The sequence below is a fragment of the Paroedura picta genome, chromosome 11 (assembly GCF_049243985.1).
Source record: "Paroedura picta isolate Pp20150507F chromosome 11, Ppicta_v3.0, whole genome shotgun sequence".
NCBI lineage: Eukaryota > Metazoa > Chordata > Lepidosauria > Squamata > Gekkonidae > Paroedura > Paroedura picta.
Window position 1 is genome coordinate 17,367,024 of NC_135379.1, and position 18,984 is coordinate 17,386,007.

Below are 18,984 nucleotides of genomic sequence, written 5' to 3' on the forward strand. Positions count from 1 at the left end.
CTGGAGCGCACAACCCTAGTTGTTTCTCTTCTAATAAAATTATTTTATTATTTTAAGCATATTGGAGATCTGCACCTCTTTGCACATTTAAACTCTGCCACCAGAGTTATCGTTGGGAATGTTTTTTCTTTAGTTTATATGCTGCTTTAATAATGAACCATGCAAAGAGACTGGTTCTGAAGTAACAGCACTGAATGCCGATTTATATATGGTATATTTCCCTAATAAGTGATGACTTATGCAGCTGAGTTCCATTTCCTGCATAGAAGTCTGAAAAAGTGCCAACAGCCCACTGTGACACCTACAGGTTTTGAATCAGTTACATAATGTATTTGCCTGAGCATCCAAATGTGAGAATTGCTCACAAAAGGCACCCTCAGTATAGAGAATGTAACCTTTACATATTGTACATTGGGAATTTTTATTTGTCTTTAAAACTCAGTTTTTAATAGAGAATTCAAGATTATTAAAAAGTTTCCAAGTACTGATTGGGATGTTCATACGAATGAGTCCATGTTTCAGTATAATGCCAACTTAACATTGTGGTAATTAGGTGTAAGGAAGAAACCACCTCTCACTTCTAGAAGTTGGTGGTTTACATCTGAATGTGTCCCTGATCCGGTAAACCAATTTAAGCAGAAACTAGTTGATAATTTGACAAGTAACAAAGTTCATAAGTCTTAAAAATGACAACACTGTCAAGATATGTTGAAATAACAACAAAATACTAATGGATTGTGTGCATTATAATATTTCACTGTTTGCCGAGTCTGAAAAGTCATAGGGTAGAAACAGCGCTGGTCACCCTGACAGAGGACCTCAATCACCGGCTGGACCAAGTCAGGTTAGCACTGATTGTGCTACTAGACCTCACAGCAACATTTAACAACATTGACCATGAGCTTCTAGCCCACTGCCTTGCCAATGCCAGAATATGGGGACAACCCTCCATTGGCAGATCTTTCTTTCTCTGGGGTCATGGACAGAGGGTAGCAATTGGAGAGAAGCAATCAAGCCGCTACCATTCACATGTGCAGTCCCACAGGGAGCAGTCCTCCAATCTTATTTAACAAGGCCAGCTTGTGTGGAAGTTCAAGCTGGGATGCTATCAATATGCAGATGACACCCAGCTCCTCCTCCTGATGGTTGCAAAATTATTTAGGACTGCATTGAATAAATCTCAAGAAGATACAACTTTTTGCCTATTGGTTTTGTTTGCTTTGGGTGTATTTCTACGAGAAACCACATTGTTTCTTTATATGGACTCCCTCTCTATGGATCACAAGAGCAGCATGGTTTGCATTCTACCACTTGTGCCAAGCCAAACTACTAGTGTCCTACTTGGCCGTAGAACACCTAGCCACAGTAATCCATGTGACTGTTGCCTCTAGACTGATCCGGAAACTACAATTGGTCCAGAATGCAGCAGCTACGGTCCTCACAGGAACACCGTGGAGATCCCACATCTGGCCTGCTCTCCAACAATTTCAGGGGCTACCAGTTGAATTCCAGATCAGACTTAAGATCTTGGCAATCACCTTTAATGCCATACATGGTCTGTGCCCAGTGAACCTGAGGGACCACCTCTCTGACTATATCCCCTAAAGAGCTCTACGCGCCACTACTTCCAACTAGCTGGTGATCCCTGGCCCAAAGGAAGCATGTCTGACTTCAACCAGGGCCACCTCTTTCTCTGTCCTGGCCCCCACCTGGTGGAATGAGCTCCCAGAAGAGATCAGGGCCTGCCAGATCTAGCACAGTTCCACAGGGTATGCAAAATGGAGCTCTTCCGCCAGGCATTTGGTTGAAGTCAACTGAATCAACATCTACTGGGCCCCCCAGGCCCCCTCCCCCAAACTGAATCATGAACTGACCAACCTATGAAGTCATTAACATGTTAACGTCGCTGCGTCTAGTTATTGGAATCTTATTGAAACCACTGTGACTACTGTTGTTTTATTTGACGTAATTACTGAACTATACTGTACTTATTCTTATGTTCTCCCATGTTCTATGTAAACTGCCCTGAGTCACAAGGGAGGGTGGTATATAAATATAAGAAACAAATGAATAAATAAAATACACAGTAATAGTCTTTAGGGTGTTCAAGATTTGTTGTAACGAAGCACCGAATGTTGGCCATACTAGCTGTGCGAATATAGATAAAACACTATGTTGATTGAGTAAAAAACAATGATGGTATCATTATGGCCTATGACATTGCCCATACGTGTTGAGAACACCCCTACTTCTCCAACTGGCTAATTTGTTTCGTGATTTCAATAGATATTTACATGCTGCTTAAAAAAAAATGGCATTGCTCTGACTGCATCCAAACAAACTGTGTTCCCCCCCCCTTTCTCCAAGACATTAACACAGCTGGAAACCCTGTTCCTATGGAGATGCTGACTGGAGGGCCTATTTTCTTGAATCAGTGAGGGAGTCTCACATACAACTTCCATTAACGCTAATCTCTATGCATGGAGAGCAAAGAGAGATCAGACTCCCGAGGTGGTGCTTTCCAGCTGAAATCCAGATTGTGAGGGAATCTGCAGTGTAATCAAGAGAAACCATATTGAGTTCTTGTCTTTTCTACAGCTTGAAAATGAATTACTGGCACAGGGAGGGGGGCTCGTGCTAAAATAAAACCAGTTCATTTATGGAATAGCATGCTGCTCTCTGAAAGTGTCTAGGATAACGTGTGAAGTATCAAAGAGCCAACTAAAGCAAGGACAATGGGGCTGAGAGAGGGGTGATTATGACAGGCTTTCTAGAACATCTGGTAATTAATCTTCGTTTTGGATTATTTTTGAGTGTGGGCAAATGTGCCTGCTATTCCTATTCATGGTAGGAAAATGTACAACAGTACATTTGTGCAACAGTACATTTGGCGAGATAATTAAACTTGTTGCTTATAGTAGGGAGGGAGGGAGAGAGGGAGGGAGGAACATTTATTTAGCAAAAAGCATACAGTAAAAATGCGGCAGGTCTTGAAAAACAATATTCAGGCTAATACTAAATGTAAGAATTTCTGTGCTGTGTATTTTTTCAGATGTTTCATAAGATCAGAAAACTATATCTGACCCTGTTTAGCAACACATGTATCCAATCGTTTCTCTTCCAATATGTGAAAATCTGAAAGCCACGATAAAATTCTCAGATCAGTTATATGGAAATATCAGACCAGGACAGCTGACTAACATCAACAACCAGTAACATGGAGGCCAGTGGAAGTCAGCAAATAAGTAAAACAATTAGCAATCCAGGGTTAACTCTGCATTATTGCTTTGCCATTTCTGTAGCCAACTTAAAGGGACACAAAGCAGAGATTTTTCTAGGTCGTCAAGCAATTGCCCTTTTTTTTTCCAGGGACAATATCTATCCCCCTCTATTCCTCTCTTCATCCATCTTGGGAATCTCTGTTCCTCATTGCCTGAAGAGCTGCTTTTGCATCCAACTTTAACTGTTCATATTTGTCAGGTTAATGTCATACATCAGGGGTAGTCAACCTGTGGTCCTCCAGATGTCCATGGACTACAATTCCCATGATCCCCTGCCAGCGTTTGCTGGCAGGGGCTCATGGGAATTGTAGTCCATGGACATCTGGAGGACCACAGGTTGACTACCCCTGTCATACATCATCAACTAAGGTATGTTTTGAAATGTTTCCCCTAAAATAATTAAGTATTGGCAAGGAATATCTTTACATTTTTTACTGTTAAGTATCGATGACATTTCTCACATGGCTGTTGAGTGTTTTTACTTGGCTGTTCTCCCTGAACCCCAAACTTACTCTACTGGATGAATGGAAAGTCGGTTTTAGAGAACCATTCGTGCCCCCACCCACCGCAATCTGAAGGACACAGATACGGATTTCCTTCTTTGAGGATTTTCTAGTAGCTAAGCTACCTTGGAGTACGCATATGTGCACATATCAATTCCAGCATTTGAGGTTGGAATTACTTTGGAATTACTTTGCCCATTTGTGGATATATCTTTAAATTCCTATTTGGACCTAAACGCTAACCATATTTCAAGTTTTAGGTACTGGGGTAACTAAGTATTGCTTTAAGACATGTTACCTTTTGAGGTATCAATACAGATGTATAGGAGGGTGGTAAGTATTTCACAAAGTGTGCTGGAAATTAGTAAGATACCATAAGCATAATCAGATAAACTGCTATAAAGAGAGAGCTCAGATTATTCCAGTTTTATTGAAGGTCCTTGGGAGTTTTTGAGCAATTAGTCCTAGAAGCCTATTTTTAAAAATTGCAGTGAAAATGCTCCTGATGTATTACAGCTGTCTGCATTTCTTTGAATCAGCATAATCATCAGATGCATGTTTTGGCTTGGGATGAGCACAAATTGCAGTTGGGCTTGCTAATGAAATGTAAATTTCTACAGCCAACTGTAAAGTGCTATCCTACCACTGTAGCAATAAAATAATTCCTAGATTATCTGGACTCCATAGTAGATGAGAAGGCAGTATTTCATTCTACTTGGGAGGCACTTCAAGAATTACGTACAACATTGTCATCCCCTGTGTTCCTTTGATTCTTTCTAATCTCCATTAAGAACTAGCAATCATCATTACAATCTGTGTCAACTGACCTCTCCAATGGTAGAGGGGGTCTCTATGGGTCGGATGGGTCAGACACGACTACACACCTAACAACAACAACAACAACAATTAATGCTTCTCCAGTCATTGTCTGGCTTGGCTCTTCTCCATGGCCTGAGTTTCCAATATGCCAGAAATCTCTTCTTGTGCAATCCTAGGATTTCATAGGCTTTTCAAAGCCACATGTTGAGGTTCTATCATCCACTGTAGGGGCAGCATATCCCAATGTGGTCACTTTGAGCTGAGATTGCCACCAAGACCTCCCTCTAGCAAATGCTCCAGATCATCATGGTTACATCAGTTTTGTGAGAACAGCACAACATAGACACCCCAGTGCTTAATTATATACTGTTCACAGAACAAGATTCAAGCAAAAAAACTTAATACAGGGGCGTGGAGGGGAGAATATGCCTAGATTCATTTGGAGTCTAGCATGGCTTCTGGGTGCTGCAAAGCATTGTTACAAGAGGCCAAAGCAGCCTGATTCTGCTGGCTGATGATATTGCACATTGCTGCAAAAACTGTGATAAACACAACTTCTGCCAAAGAATTCTGAGAACTGTCATTGTCTGAGAACCCTCAAGTGACTTGGAGATGCTTCCCTCCCTTCACAGAGCAACAGTTCCCTAAGAAAGAGAAATGGTTGTTAAATCTCTTTATGTAATGCAGATAGCTTCTTAGATTATAGAGAGGAAAGAAACACAAAAAAATAGATCCTGTTGTCTGTATAAAAGAGAGACTTCAGTGCGCTGTAGTCAGATTGTATTCTGAGTAAGAGGGAACAAAGCTTTTAGTTAGCTTCTCTCGGGATTGCAGAATTCACTCAGTTAAAAGGCATACATAAATCGTATCCTTACTCCTTTCTTGTAGTAAAGAACAAGTAGATCTTGATTTGTACATCTAAACAACCTAACAGGGTTGTTATTTAAAGATACAGATGATGTTTCCTTTGGCCTTCAAATGGCACTTATATATTCAGCAAGTAGACAAGAAAGACAATAGCTCTGATAGGGAGGTACAGTGAGGATGCTTTGTTTAAAGATTTTTCTGACTTCTAAACTACTTATTTGCTTTTGATGCAGATGTAAATTTAACTTGTAGTATGTCAGTTACAGAGCCTCTTGTGGCGCAAAGTGGTAAGGCAGCAGACATGCAGTCTGAAAGCTCTGTCCATGAGGCTGGGAGTCCAATCCCAGCAGCCGACTCAAGGTTGACTCAACCTTCCATCCTTCCGAGGTCGGGAAAATGAGTACCCAGCTTGCTGGGGGGGTAAACGGTAATGACTGGGGGAGGCACTGGCAAACCACCCCGTATTGAGTCTGCCATGAAAACGCTAGAGGGTGTCACCCCAAGGGTCAGACATGACATGGCTCTAGGAATTTTCTTATATCAACCATCTAGAATTGCAGAGAGGAAGCTGAACAGCTCGCTAACGTGAATGCCCTTGCTTAATAAAAAATACTAGACTGCAGCACTGTTTAACTATGCTGCTAAACCTAGGACCCAGATTCTGGTGTGCTTATACCCCACACAACCTGGTGGGCTCACGTTGGGGAAAAAACAGTGAAATGCTTTCACTGTTCCATAGAGAAGCCATTTTGTTAGCCTCAGTTCATCTGTGCACACAGTCACTCCATACTATACTTATCATTTGAAATTTTAAACTTTTGTATATTAATTTGGCCTCTGTGACGTAAAAGCAGAGCTTATTTCCAGTGTTGATCTTTGCTTACTAGATCATAGCATATATTAAAGGTCATGGAATGAATGGTGCCTCAGTACTAATGGAGGAAATATTGGCAGAGCTTTATTATAGCTTTCCATTGGTTACTATTCTGACCATTTCACGTGGAGTAGAAATGCATCAGCCATTCATTTAAAACATCTTAAAGGAAGTATAATGGCCAGTTCAGATATGCTAATATCCACAGATCATGGAATCTATAAAGAACACATTCTTTAATACCTCTTGGAAGTCTGCAAGGTGCTTTCTAATTATACGATCTAGTGCCAACATCATATTTGGTGTAGCAGAAATGTATTACGGTACAGAAGTGAACACTTTTTGTATATTTGTCCTGCTGTACCGTTTCCTATTATGGATGCCAGTTTTAGCAGGTATTATTTTAATGCTTCCTTTTGCTTTCAACCAAATTATAAAGGGGGGAAATCTACTTTAATATGTAATTCAAAGCCATTAAAATCAAGGGGACTCTTTCATCGACACAAAAGGAGATGGCAGGAGCAAACTTCCAGGAATAGCGGCAATCTCGCGAGAGACAGCACCTCTTCATTTTATGGACATTTACCTGGTTCTATTGTCAAAAGGAAGAGGAAAACTTCCTCAGGGGGCAAGCTTTGATTTGTCAATTGTTGTTGTTAGGTGAGAAGTCGTGTCCCATCCATCGCGACCCCATGGACTATGATCCTCCAGGCCTTCCTGTCCTCTAACACGGGGGTCATCAATCCCTGATCTGGTGATGGGCCGCCACGCCTGCCTCTCCCCCCCCCACACACACACACACAGAAGCTCACCAAGAAGCTCACCAGGCCTTAAAAAGGTTGGGGACTGCTACTCTAACATTCTGCAAAGTCCATTTAAGTTTGCACCAACTGCTTCAGTGACTCCATCCAGCCAGGGCAGCAAATTGCCAGTTGTGATACTGTAATACTTAGCAATTATATAGTGCTATTATCACACTAGTAAAAGCTCTCTAAAGTAATAGTATTATTTTAACATTGTGGATGAGAGAATGAGGCTGAGAAAGTGGACTTGCCTAGGCCCATTTAGCGATTGTGTGGGTAATATGTGTGGGTAATCTGAGACTAGTTTAAGGCCTGATTTGGATAGCCCAGGTTAGCCCAATCTCGTAAGGGTTGACTTTGGTTAGGATTTGGATGGGACACCACCAAAGAAGTCCAGGGTTGCTATAGCAGTCAATGGCAAACGATGTGTGAATGTATCTTGCCTTGAAAACCCTACAGGGTCATCATAATTCGGCTACAAATTGATGGAATTTTATACATACACACACATACACAAGACTAGGACTAGAACTCCCAGACCACCGCTCAATATCTAAGGCACTATACTCCATTGGCTTTCATCCCCATAAAGGATTTTCCCCTTTCATCCCCATAAAGAACCTTTGGATTTTCCTTCTCCAAATCAAACAATTTTGGGAGTATAGAGCACATATGAACAAAATTATCAACAACTGGCTCATCCTAACTGAATCCATGCCTAGCACAGACAATATAATACATATTTGACAAGATATTTTCTTAGTAGGTTCATTTATTTTGCATATTTCATATATTATTTCACATTATTTCATGTTATTTTAAAGGATTCATTTAATTCAATATAGTCGGTCAGTCTGGAAAACTTAGAACTTCATGAAGTCTTAGAACTTCATGAAATTGGTATATCTTTTGGCCACATAAATCGGAGGCAGGTTAGAAGACTGTGTTGCTGTTCAGTTTAAATTTTTCATTTCAATTGCTGTATCTAAAATTTATAAATATTTATTAGAAGTGTCATAGTACATAAGATTATTTATTTATTATTTATTACATTTATATACTGCCCTCCCTGGAGAAGATGATTTGTAGCAAAAGAACCTAAAAAGTTTGTTAAACTTTGCAGATAAGTAACATTGCAGATATGGGGGAAATGAAATAATTCCGCTGATAAAACAGCAGTTGTACTAGTGGAACAGCACTTTGGTTGGCAGCAGATGGGTGGATGACTACTGCCATATTCCCAGTTTCCCCTGAAAATCTCTACTTTGCCCTTTACTGTTCCTGAAGGTCCTTCATCTCCTAGGAGCAACATGTGTGTGTGTGTGTGTGTGTGTCTGTGGGTTGCATTGGGGAAGATGAGACAGGGAAATCATCTTTTGTTCTTTGGATCCATCCAATATATTTAAACATTCCTAAATCCAAAAAAAGAACAGATATTTGAACCACAAATTAATATATAGTTAAATAGGAACCTTCTTTGCTTACAATACAAATACAACAACAATTTTATAATAAATTCATAGTTCACATTGAACTTCTTCAGTTGTGAATTCCATTGACATGAATGGGAGTTGTCCAGCAATCTGGTCTTTACGGACTACTTGTTGATTTATATTTTAATCTTGTGTTCATATATAGCTAGAAGAAAGAGACACAGCCAACCTAATAGTAACCCAAGGTTCTGTAGAAGAAACATCAGCCAGGGTCGCTGTGACTGAACATGAGTCATTTCAGGAAGCTAAAAAAAGAATAAGACATCAGAATGAAAGCCAAATATATTAATCTCGGGGGGGAGGGAGCCTGATGGGAAACATTACAAACTTCATTATTAAAAAACTTCTATATATCTCGTTCCTAAATAAGAGATACAAATTCTGCAGCTTGTTTGGAACATATTATTCTACAGCATCAGATGATAAATTACTGGATGTCGGATCTTTTATCATCACAACCAATAAAAGTTTATATCCATAGGACTTTTCAAGTTATCATTTCATGAAAAATATGATAGTCATCCTTCTTCATAATAAAGTAGGTTACATTCCTTTGTGTCTGTATTGTAGCTGCTTGAGGATTGATTAGTGGTGGCCAGGAGGTTGTTTAAATGGGCTTCTAGAATCATAGAATCATAGAGTTGGAAGGGGCCATACAGGCCATCTAGTCCAACCCCCTGCTCAACGCAGGATCAGCCCAAAGTATCCTAAAGCATCCAAGAATTTTAATTCTTCCATTAAAATTAATGTAGTCTAAACCAGGGGTAGTCAACCTGTGGCCCTCCAGATGTTCATGGACTACAATTCCCATGAGCCCCTGTCAGTGTTTGCTGGCAGGGGCTCATGGGAATTGTAGTCCATGAACATCTGGAGGACCACAGGTTGACTACCCCTGGTCTAAACATTCTTTTCTTTCATTTTGTGTTCACTGTAATTCTCCCTTGTAGTAAAAAAGGTATGCCATATATAGATTCTTCTTTGGCGGCTAACATGGGTAGAATATAAAGATGTGGTCTGGGTGGGACCATCTAGTCCAGGGGTAGTCAAACTGCGGCCCTCCAGATGTCCATGGACTACAATTCCCAGGAGCCCCCTGCCAGCGAATGCTGGCAGGGGGCTCCTGGGAACTGTAGTCCATGGACATCTGGAGGGCCGCAGTTTGACTACCCCTGATCTAGTCTGCCTGGTGGGAGACTAGGGCAGGACCATTAGGACCCATTATGCACGGGGGAAATAACGCACTTTCGGGGTGGAATGGCGGCGACTAAAATCACCGATAACGCATGGAGCCGACTGCAACCGGCCGCAGCTTTGGTGCATGCCGCCGAAAAAGCCGTGTCAGTGAAACGCGGAACAAAGCGCAGCTTCCGGGTGACCGCGGCGCAACCAGAAGCGGCGCCCAGATCGCCGCATGCATAATTGGTTACTCTGGGTTTTGCTGCCGCCGCGCCCCGCCCCGTGCATAACCGGTGTGCGTCGCGTCTTCCCCCTCCGCGTTTTCCATGTGACCCGAAATCGCCGTTTCGGCGGCCGTGCATAATGGGCCTAGGTGGTGACAGGGAGTTTTTAAAAGATTAAAAAGTACAAGATGATATTGCCGTGCTTACCATTTCTGCCAATGATAAATACAGAAACATCCCAGCAGTGACAGTAAATATCCAGTTTTGAATCCAAGGGTTTGTTGATATTGAAAGGCCAGTGTAAAGCCCTATGAAGGCAGTTAGGGCGCTTATGAAATTCATTAAAATGGCAATTTTTGAAGAAAGCCCTGTACTTAGCAGAACAGCAAAATCTCCTGGGAAGATAAGGAGGAAGGAGGAACATAAAATATTAATTGGCCATGCCAATAAAACACTGGTAGAGTTTCGCAGTAATAGCAATCTCTGCAAAACTGAAATTGTAATTCAGCCTCTTTTGCATTACTGATGTGAATTGTTAATGCAGAGGGCTTCATTTTCACTCATTCTTCAAGACAGTTTAGAATATGCAGAGAGATTTTTATTTCTGCTCTCTGTAATTAGTCATACCTTTTTATTCACCTAAACTTTTTGCTTTGTGAATCTGCCACCATGCTTCAGAGTTCTTGCATATTCCCACCTTTAGCATTTAGCACCCTCTTCAACAAAGATCCAAAGAATCTGTTTTGGCAAACAGACACTAGAAGTTCTTGGACTAAATATGTCCCCTTATTGCCAAAATGCAAACACAGTCGGAAGAAAATGTGTGAGTTAGCAATGACGTATAAGGTAAAGGTATCCCCTGTGCAAGCACCGAGTCATGTCTGACCCTTGGGGTGACGCCCTCTAGCGTTTTCATGGCAGACTCAATACGGGGTGGTTTGCCAGTGCCTTCCCCAGTCATGACCGTTTACCCCCCAGCAAGCTGGGTACTCATTTTACCGACCTCGGAAGGATGGAAAGCTGAGTCAACCTTGAGCCGGCTGCTGGGATTGAACTCCCAACCTCATGGGCAAAGCTTTCAGACAGCTGCCTTACCACTCTGCGCCACAAGAGGCTCAAGCAATGACGTATACCAGCAAGTTATTTAGGACCAGTCCTCATGTTTGTTCGGAAATGACACAAGGACTTTGTGTCAGACATACGATGGAAGCCTTGTGCCTCCCAGATTGATCCTTTTCTGCCCCCAACCACAGCATGTGGAGAAGAGCTGCTTCACCCCAGCCCCCTCCCCCCCGACACACACAGACATACTTTTTCCATATCCTCAAACCACCCAGTGGGGCTACTACTTAATTTGTCACTACAAATACATTAAGTTAGAGTTCTCACTGTTGGAAACATTACTAAGGTCGCCAACTTCCAAGTGGATCCTCAAGACATCCTGTAATTACAACTGATCACCAGACTAAAGAGATCAATTTCCCTGGAGGAAATGGATGCTTTGGAGAGCAGAATCTATGGCATTATATCCTGTCGAGGTGTCCCCCTTCCCTCCCAAGACTGTACCATCCCCAGGCTCTGTCTTCAAAATCCACAGGAAAATCCCAACCCACAGATGGCAACCCTATAAATATTTTAAAAATGGAGGCAACAGCAGTACCCAGAAAGCAATTTGAGAATGCAAAAATGGAATGGGGCAGGGGACGGACGGACGGACGGATTGCTGCTTCTCACATGCCGGAGTTGGGAGTATAATAGATCTAGCATCCATCTGGATAGAACTTCATCTACTCTAGATTTGTGCTCCCGCATGGGAACTGGGGCAGTGAAGTTCCCATTGCAGAAACAATTTCAGTTTCATATGTCTATATCTCCATGCCAGTGATGCCTTAGACTTCTCCTACTTAGCTGAAATACAGTGAATATGTTACTGTAGACACACACCATAAATGGGAGGAAAACATTACATGCTTCATTTATTCCTTTGTACTTTCATCAGTCATCAGCTCGGCAGCCCACCTACAAAGTGGCTATGACTCACAGCTAGGGCCTGACCCATCCTACAAAGATCAGTGATAGAATATTACCCAGCTGCCACAGATCTTTCTTTCTCTCCTAGACTGGGTTAAAGAGCATAATTTCTTCAGAGTGCATTGTGGAAAAATAAGTATGAATAATTGATGTCACAATGCAATAACAATATTCTTTCACACGTATGCTAGAGTTTAAACCCATTTTTCAAGAGGGGAAAAGTAATAGTCCTTTACTTTGTACCAGCTATATGAAAAAAGATGAACGTGCTTACCCATCTCATGGGGAATTTCATGGCACAAAATAGCAATTGTTGTTGTCACACCTGTTTCTGTTGCTGAAGAAAATGCTGCCCCTATTACCAAGCCATCAGCAAAATTGTGTAGGCTGTCACCCACCAGAATCATAATGGCTAGAAAACTAATTCTTTTACCTAATTGAAATAAAAAGTCAGAGTAAATTCAATCATTGTATTGGATCGCCTTTCTATAATCAATACATTTACCAATTTTCTGTAGTGTATTCTGTATTTACCACCGTATTGTTTGCAGTGAAATCCTGTACAGCAGTGGTCCCCAACCCCCAGTCCAGGGACCGGGACCGGTCCATGGATCAGTCGGTACCAGTCCACGGCTCCTCCTCAGAGGCTGCTCTGCCACTCTGCCGCCTCCTCTCCTTTGGTCCTCTTCAGTGACCGCCATGGCTGGGGCTCCCCCCTCAGCATGGCACTGCGCAGCTGCTGCTGGCAGTGGCCCCCAGTGGGTGGTGGGAAGTCAGGGGCGCCAGCGGGAAAGCAAGGGGAGCAGGGGCTCAGGTAGCGGTGGCGACGGCCCTCAGCAAAAGACTACCCCCCCGGGCCTCAGTAAAATTTTCAAGCATTGACCGGTCCCTGGTGATAAAAAGGTTGGGGACCACTGCTGTACAGAGTTACCTCAGTGTACACCCACTGAAATGAATGAGCTTCAGTTTTAGTAACTGCATAGGATTATAGTGCTGGCTTTATCCCCCCCCCCCCCAAATATAACTGTATCAAGAAAATTCCCCTTAGTTGCCTGGGAACTTCATGAACTATTGGCAGGATAGCTAGATTTCCTTGCCAACTTGCAGAACTAAACCTAGATATCCCCACTGCAAACAGTTGCTCCAATAACATGAAATACATATTATAGAACACAAGAGTAGCATTTTTGTGACCCAGATATAGAACTTTGCACTTCTCCTTACTGAATTGCATCTTGTCCTCATTTGCCCAATTTTCCAGTGTGCTCAGATCTTGTTGAGCTCTATCTTCTGTGAGCACAATGGCTCCTATAAACTGGACCTGAATCTACCTATATTTTACCTTGTTCAACAGTCCAATTCAGCCCATATATATAGTATTGTTTTGCAGATAATTCCAGCCAACACTCACTCCCCAAATTACATAGCTATCTCTTGAATGCAGAAGAAGAAGTAGTCAACACTCGGAGAAAAGGACCAAGAAAAGATTCTTGGGCAGAATTATCCCAAACACTGATACAATTATTTTATAGCAAATGGCTGTACCATTATGAAGAAGAAAAGTAGGTTTTTATACCTCTCTCTTCTGCACCATAAGAAGTCCCAAAGTGGCTTACAATCACCTTCCCTTTCTTTCTCCACAACAGGCACCTTTTTGAGGGAGGTGGACCTGAGAGAATTCTGAAAGAACTGTGACTGGCCCAAGGCCAACCAGCTGGCTTCATGTGATGGAGTAAGGAATCAAACCTGGTTCACCAGTTTACAGTCTGCAGCTCTTAGCTGCTGCACCCTGCTGGCTCTCATTTTATAGTATTAGAGTGTGATGACTGAACAGTATGAAGACATCCAGAGATGGATTAAGATAATGGCATGGAAACGGGCAGGGAAGAAAATGCAGTATTAAGTCCCCAAACTGAAACAGGCTTTTATATAGAGAGGACAAAACTAAGCAGTATTCAGAAGAGAATGACACTACAAAATGGTTTAGGGGTCATGTTCATACATTTTTTTAGATGAAGGGCAATTAAATGAGCAACCAATATTTATAAATACAGCCTTATCCTCTGGATTCAATCCAGTTACAATGGGCATTCTCAAGAGGAATAAAATAATTGCGGCATTGGAAAGAAATATTTGATTATTATTAGAACTAGTAGAATAATATGATTATTGATCAGTCCACAGTATCATATTGTTTTTAAAATATAGTGACAACATTATATGCAAAACTGATGACTATGGACTATACGTTATACATGTTCCTTTGTACTATTTTCACAAGAGACTTTATTATTATTATTATTAGTAGTAGTATTAGTATTAGTATTATTAGTATTATTTTCTGTTTCTGATCACTTTCTATTAGTAGAAATAATCAAGGATCTTTAATGAGAATCGTATGTCTTCCTGCCTGCTTGTATCTTTTGGCATTACATAAAAGTGATCATTGAAATAATGCTTTTTTCTAGCCTATGTAGTTTCCATGGAAGTGTGATTTTTCTGTCATGTAAAAATAAAAATAGTGGAAATGGTTTTTCAAAGCATGCAACGCAGTGAAGGTTTGAACTAATATGAATCAAAATGGCATTTTTTCTCCGAGCAGGAAATATAGCATCTGAAGCTCTAAAATGTGTAGGTTTGTCAATTGGCCTGGATGAAAATGTCCTATGCTCTTAATCGAGGCTTAAAATGACACGAGGAAAGGCTGAAACCCATATCCCCACATTGCCACATGCACCAGAATGAATCTGTACACAGGGGTGGCCCTTAAAAATATTCTGGGGGATGTCAGAAACTCTTGTCTGTTTTGGCTCACTATTAAAAAACATTGTTATTTTGTGTCAAATCTATGTAATGAAAATATGGAGCACAGCCATTTAAGAAATGTGATTAATGTTCAATTGTAACTTTGAGTTATTGTTTGCACTCTGAAACCATTTCAAAGTAGTCATATAAATGTCATTACCATGTACACAAGCATGCAGCACAAGACAGCACGAGCAAAATGTAGCACTGGCAAAGCTATATTTGCAGGGGCATACAAAAAGTTGATTCCAATGTAGTTCATCACATGGGGACAGCATCCTCATAATCATTTCAAACCATCTTACTTGGCTGGAATTAATCCTGAGATGGGTGTTTTCCTATGGTCATATTTAGATGAAAGTGAGAACAAGATTTCATATTCTTGAGCTACCAGTTTGTATTAAGTGTACCTTGAGCAATTAAGTTCATATTAATATACAGTTCCCATAAATGTTATAGGAGATCCTGGTACAATGTATGAAATAATGAGAATTTTGCTCTGACTACAAGATTTCTCAGAAGTCGTTGCTGGGGAAACAAATGAGAAGCCTATGTCAGTATAATGAAGCTCATAATTACAGGTTTGTTTGGATGGCAGCAAGTCTTTATGAGAAGATATAACTATATAACTGGACAGTATTTTGTGATTATGTATACAGAGACAGAGAGGGAATGAGAATGGATGTGAATTAAGAGAGATTACATACTTTGTTGGGGTACATTTACATTCAACATATTGGATTTCAGATTCCACAGTTCTTCTGTTTTACAGCTACATTATTGATTTCCTCTGTGCTATCTATTCGATAACATACATTTTTGCCACTTCAACATCCTCAAAGTAACCTAACAGTAAGTAATATATCAGAAAGAACATCTATTATATAGCCCATAATTAGAAAGTAAAGGATATTTCTGCTCAGGATCCACTTCTTTCTACATTCATATTCGAGATGTTAAATTTAAAACTGAATCTACCTATATTTCATTTTGCTCTACATTTCAATACATTTTGGTAACATTTTTTGAACTACTCATTCTAAATTTGTCTCTTGTTTGCATAATACACTCCATCTCTACTCAATTTTTGTGATTGATCTATTTCTAAGATAAATGGTTAATTTTTCCATTACTGCATATTTGCCAAATTTAATTTCCCATTCTAGGTGGGGGCAGATACCTCGTTTCTACTTTACTGTGCAGATAATTCTAGCTGCTGTCATGATGTATTTGAATATCTCTTCTAGACCTTTTGATAATTTATTAGGCAGTGTACCTAACAACATATTCTTAGCATCCATAGGGAATTGAAATTTTAGTGTGTTCTCCATGTATTTCCATGTATTTCCGTCCAATATAGTTTATGCTTTTTTACAAGCCACCCACATATGAAAAAAAGTTTCATCTGTCTTGGCATTTCCAGCATTTACCTTTGTAATTTTTGCCTGCTTTTTCAGTGCCTTTGGGATAATAGACCTTCTAAAAATATATTGAATACCAATTTTTTCTTAATCCCTAACTGGCTGTAAATTTGATTTCATTTTTCCATAAATGTTCCCATTGATCCATAGATTTCTGGTCTCTAAAATTCTGCATCCATTTGATCATAACTTTTTTTCAGGTCTTCTTCTGTTTCTAGCTGGACTAACATCTTGTATATCTATCACAGCAAATGATCTTTTTGTTTTGTAATCAACTGTTCAAACTCAGTCATATTTCTTAACATTCTGTGGCAATGATCTTCTTTTGTCATGATACTGGTGATAATATAGCAACCACTGAATATTTATTTCTTCATCTTTAATATCTTGCCAAGACTTGAATTTCCCTCAGTATTTACCATATTACCGTATGTTATTTTTATTTCTCATGTATTTATCATGATAGGCTTTTACTTGATACATAAATGGAGAATTTGAAGGACTCAGTTATTCTTGGTTTCTTACAATTCCAAATGAATTTGTTTATCTATCTCTGCCACTGTTTCAGTATTTTTTCTTTTTTAAAATACTTACGTTTTCTGATGACTGCATTCTTGCCTGATGAAATTTCAGTAGTCTCAGAATCCTCAGGACCTTGCTAATTAAATTATGAAATAATAAATAATTGCAACGGGTTTGATTTCCCTTTTGATTTAATAGACGTGCAGAACATAATTGTATAATATGTTTTTTTCCAAGTAAATAGTGATAATTTATGAATCGACATATTTGACTCATCAAGCTTCTGACAGTGTTCTGTTGAAAGCAGAGCTGAAGAGAATAGATCTTGTGCTCAATGTTTAACAATGAAAGTATGTAGATGTTGGTGACAGATGAGCAATAGAGGCATAGGCAACCTATATCTACAAGCAAAAAGTTGAGTAGGAGCTAGGGATGCGCATGAACCAGCTCATAAACCTTTGTTTGTCATTAATTTTGGCTGGGTTGTAGTTTGTGAACTGCAGCCTTGCCACAAACTTTCACAAACATTTAAGGTAGATCATTGAGGTTCTTAAGTTTATGGGAGCAAATAGCAGGGGGTTCAACCTCTGCTTTGTCCTCCTCACAAAAGCTGCCAAACCATCTCTGCAAAAGCCACCAAAATATCAGAAACAGCTGAGCCCTTGGGACAGCCTGCTCCTAGTGCTCAGCTGTTTCGGCCACAAACCTCACAAACCTGATTTGGTTTGTATGCAAACTGACTGGAATTGTGGTTTAGTTCATGGTGCGACCTATATGAACCATAAACTGAGTCACATTTATTTATTCATTTATTTTTGGAGCTTCTAAACACAACTAGGATATATTGAGGAGGTGAACAACACAGATTTGGTCCAAGATAATTAACATCAAAAACCAAGATACATAAATAATCAATAGAAGCATAGTTTAAAGCTTTAAAAATATAAATAATTTTAAGATGTTGGCCCCACAAGAGGTGAGGGGGGAGGGAGACCCAGATCAGATATTTCAACTGTTGTTCCCACTGACCTCAACTATAGGCTTGGCAGAACAACTCGTCTTGCAAGGCCTGCAGAACTTTCCAAGTTCCATCAGGGCACTGATCTCCCCACAGAGCTTATTTCACCAAGGGCAAGCCAAAAAGGCCCTGGCTTTGGTTAAGGCCAAAAATACATCTCTAGGGCCAAAGAACACTAGATGTATTCAGATAGGCGATCTCTCAGATACACAGGGACCAGATTGCATATGATCTTGAAGGTTAATATCAGAACCTTGAACCAGATCTAGAATTCAAATGGGAGCCAGTGCAGCTGCTGGAGAACTGGCCTTATGTGGGCCCTCAAAGGTGTTCAGGTGAGGACCTATGTGGTCATATTCAAGACCAGTTGCAGTTTCCATAGCAGGGACAAGAACAGGCCCATGTACAGTAATCAAGCCTGGTGATGGTTATCACAAGGATCACTGTGGCCAGGTGCTCTGGGGCCAGATATGGCACTAGTAGCTTAGCTTGGTGAAGATGGAAAAATGGCAGCTGTGTTACTTTTGTAACTTAGAGCTTAAGAGAGAAAGTAGGTCCTTAGTTATCATTATGAATGCTAATTAATTTTCTGAAATAAAACCCTTATTCCTTCACAGAACAGGTGAGGGTGTATTTCCTATCATTCTGTTTATATATGTTTTTTGTATATTGTATTATTTGTTAATAATAATAATTAGACCTATTCCGCCCTTTGTCAGCCAGCTCAAGGTTCTCTGCTCTGTGTAATGTTGTATGCGATTTGCCTGAATGGATGCTAATCATGTATCATATGTTTTTGGGTAGATCACTGAACTGTCTTCATCACTGGCTGAAATCGTATTTCACTCTTTTATAATATTTGAAGCATGGGAAAATATTAAAATGTATTTTTTTTTGGTATTAACTGACACATTTTCATCTCATCTGTGTTTTATGGCAATTGTTCTCCTAAATATCGGAATTTTAGCATATGTTTCTGAGATAATATTTGGTATAAGAGATCAGCAATGTAAGTCACAGATTTATAATTATGATTCCATTAGGATATGAAAACATATGTTTTGCTGAAATTCCTTCATTAGTTAATCCAATAAGAAGCATTATGTTCCAATAGGCATGTCTTGTCAGATCTATTTGGGGGGGGGGG

The 18,984-nt window shown here is 40.2% G+C and overlaps 1 protein-coding gene across 9 annotated transcripts in view; it reads right to left on the reverse strand.

Annotated features, from left to right (window-relative positions):
* Positions 1-7,915: 7,915 nt before the first annotated feature.
* SLC39A12 (solute carrier family 39 member 12) overlaps positions 7,916-18,984 on the reverse strand; it is a 28,196-nt gene continuing 17,127 nt past the window's right edge. For all 9 annotated transcript variants that reach the window (XM_077303970.1, XM_077303971.1, XM_077303972.1 and 6 more), the window contains 4 exons: positions 16,892-16,955; positions 12,346-12,504; positions 10,248-10,435; positions 7,916-8,885 (listed from right to left, as the gene is read on the reverse strand). In XM_077303970.1, coding sequence (XP_077160085.1) covers positions 8,757-8,885; positions 10,248-10,435; positions 12,346-12,504; positions 16,892-16,955 — 540 coding nt within the window. In that variant the 3' untranslated portion in view covers positions 7,916-8,756. The remainder of the gene's footprint in view (positions 8,886-10,247; positions 10,436-12,345; positions 12,505-16,891; positions 16,956-18,984) is intronic.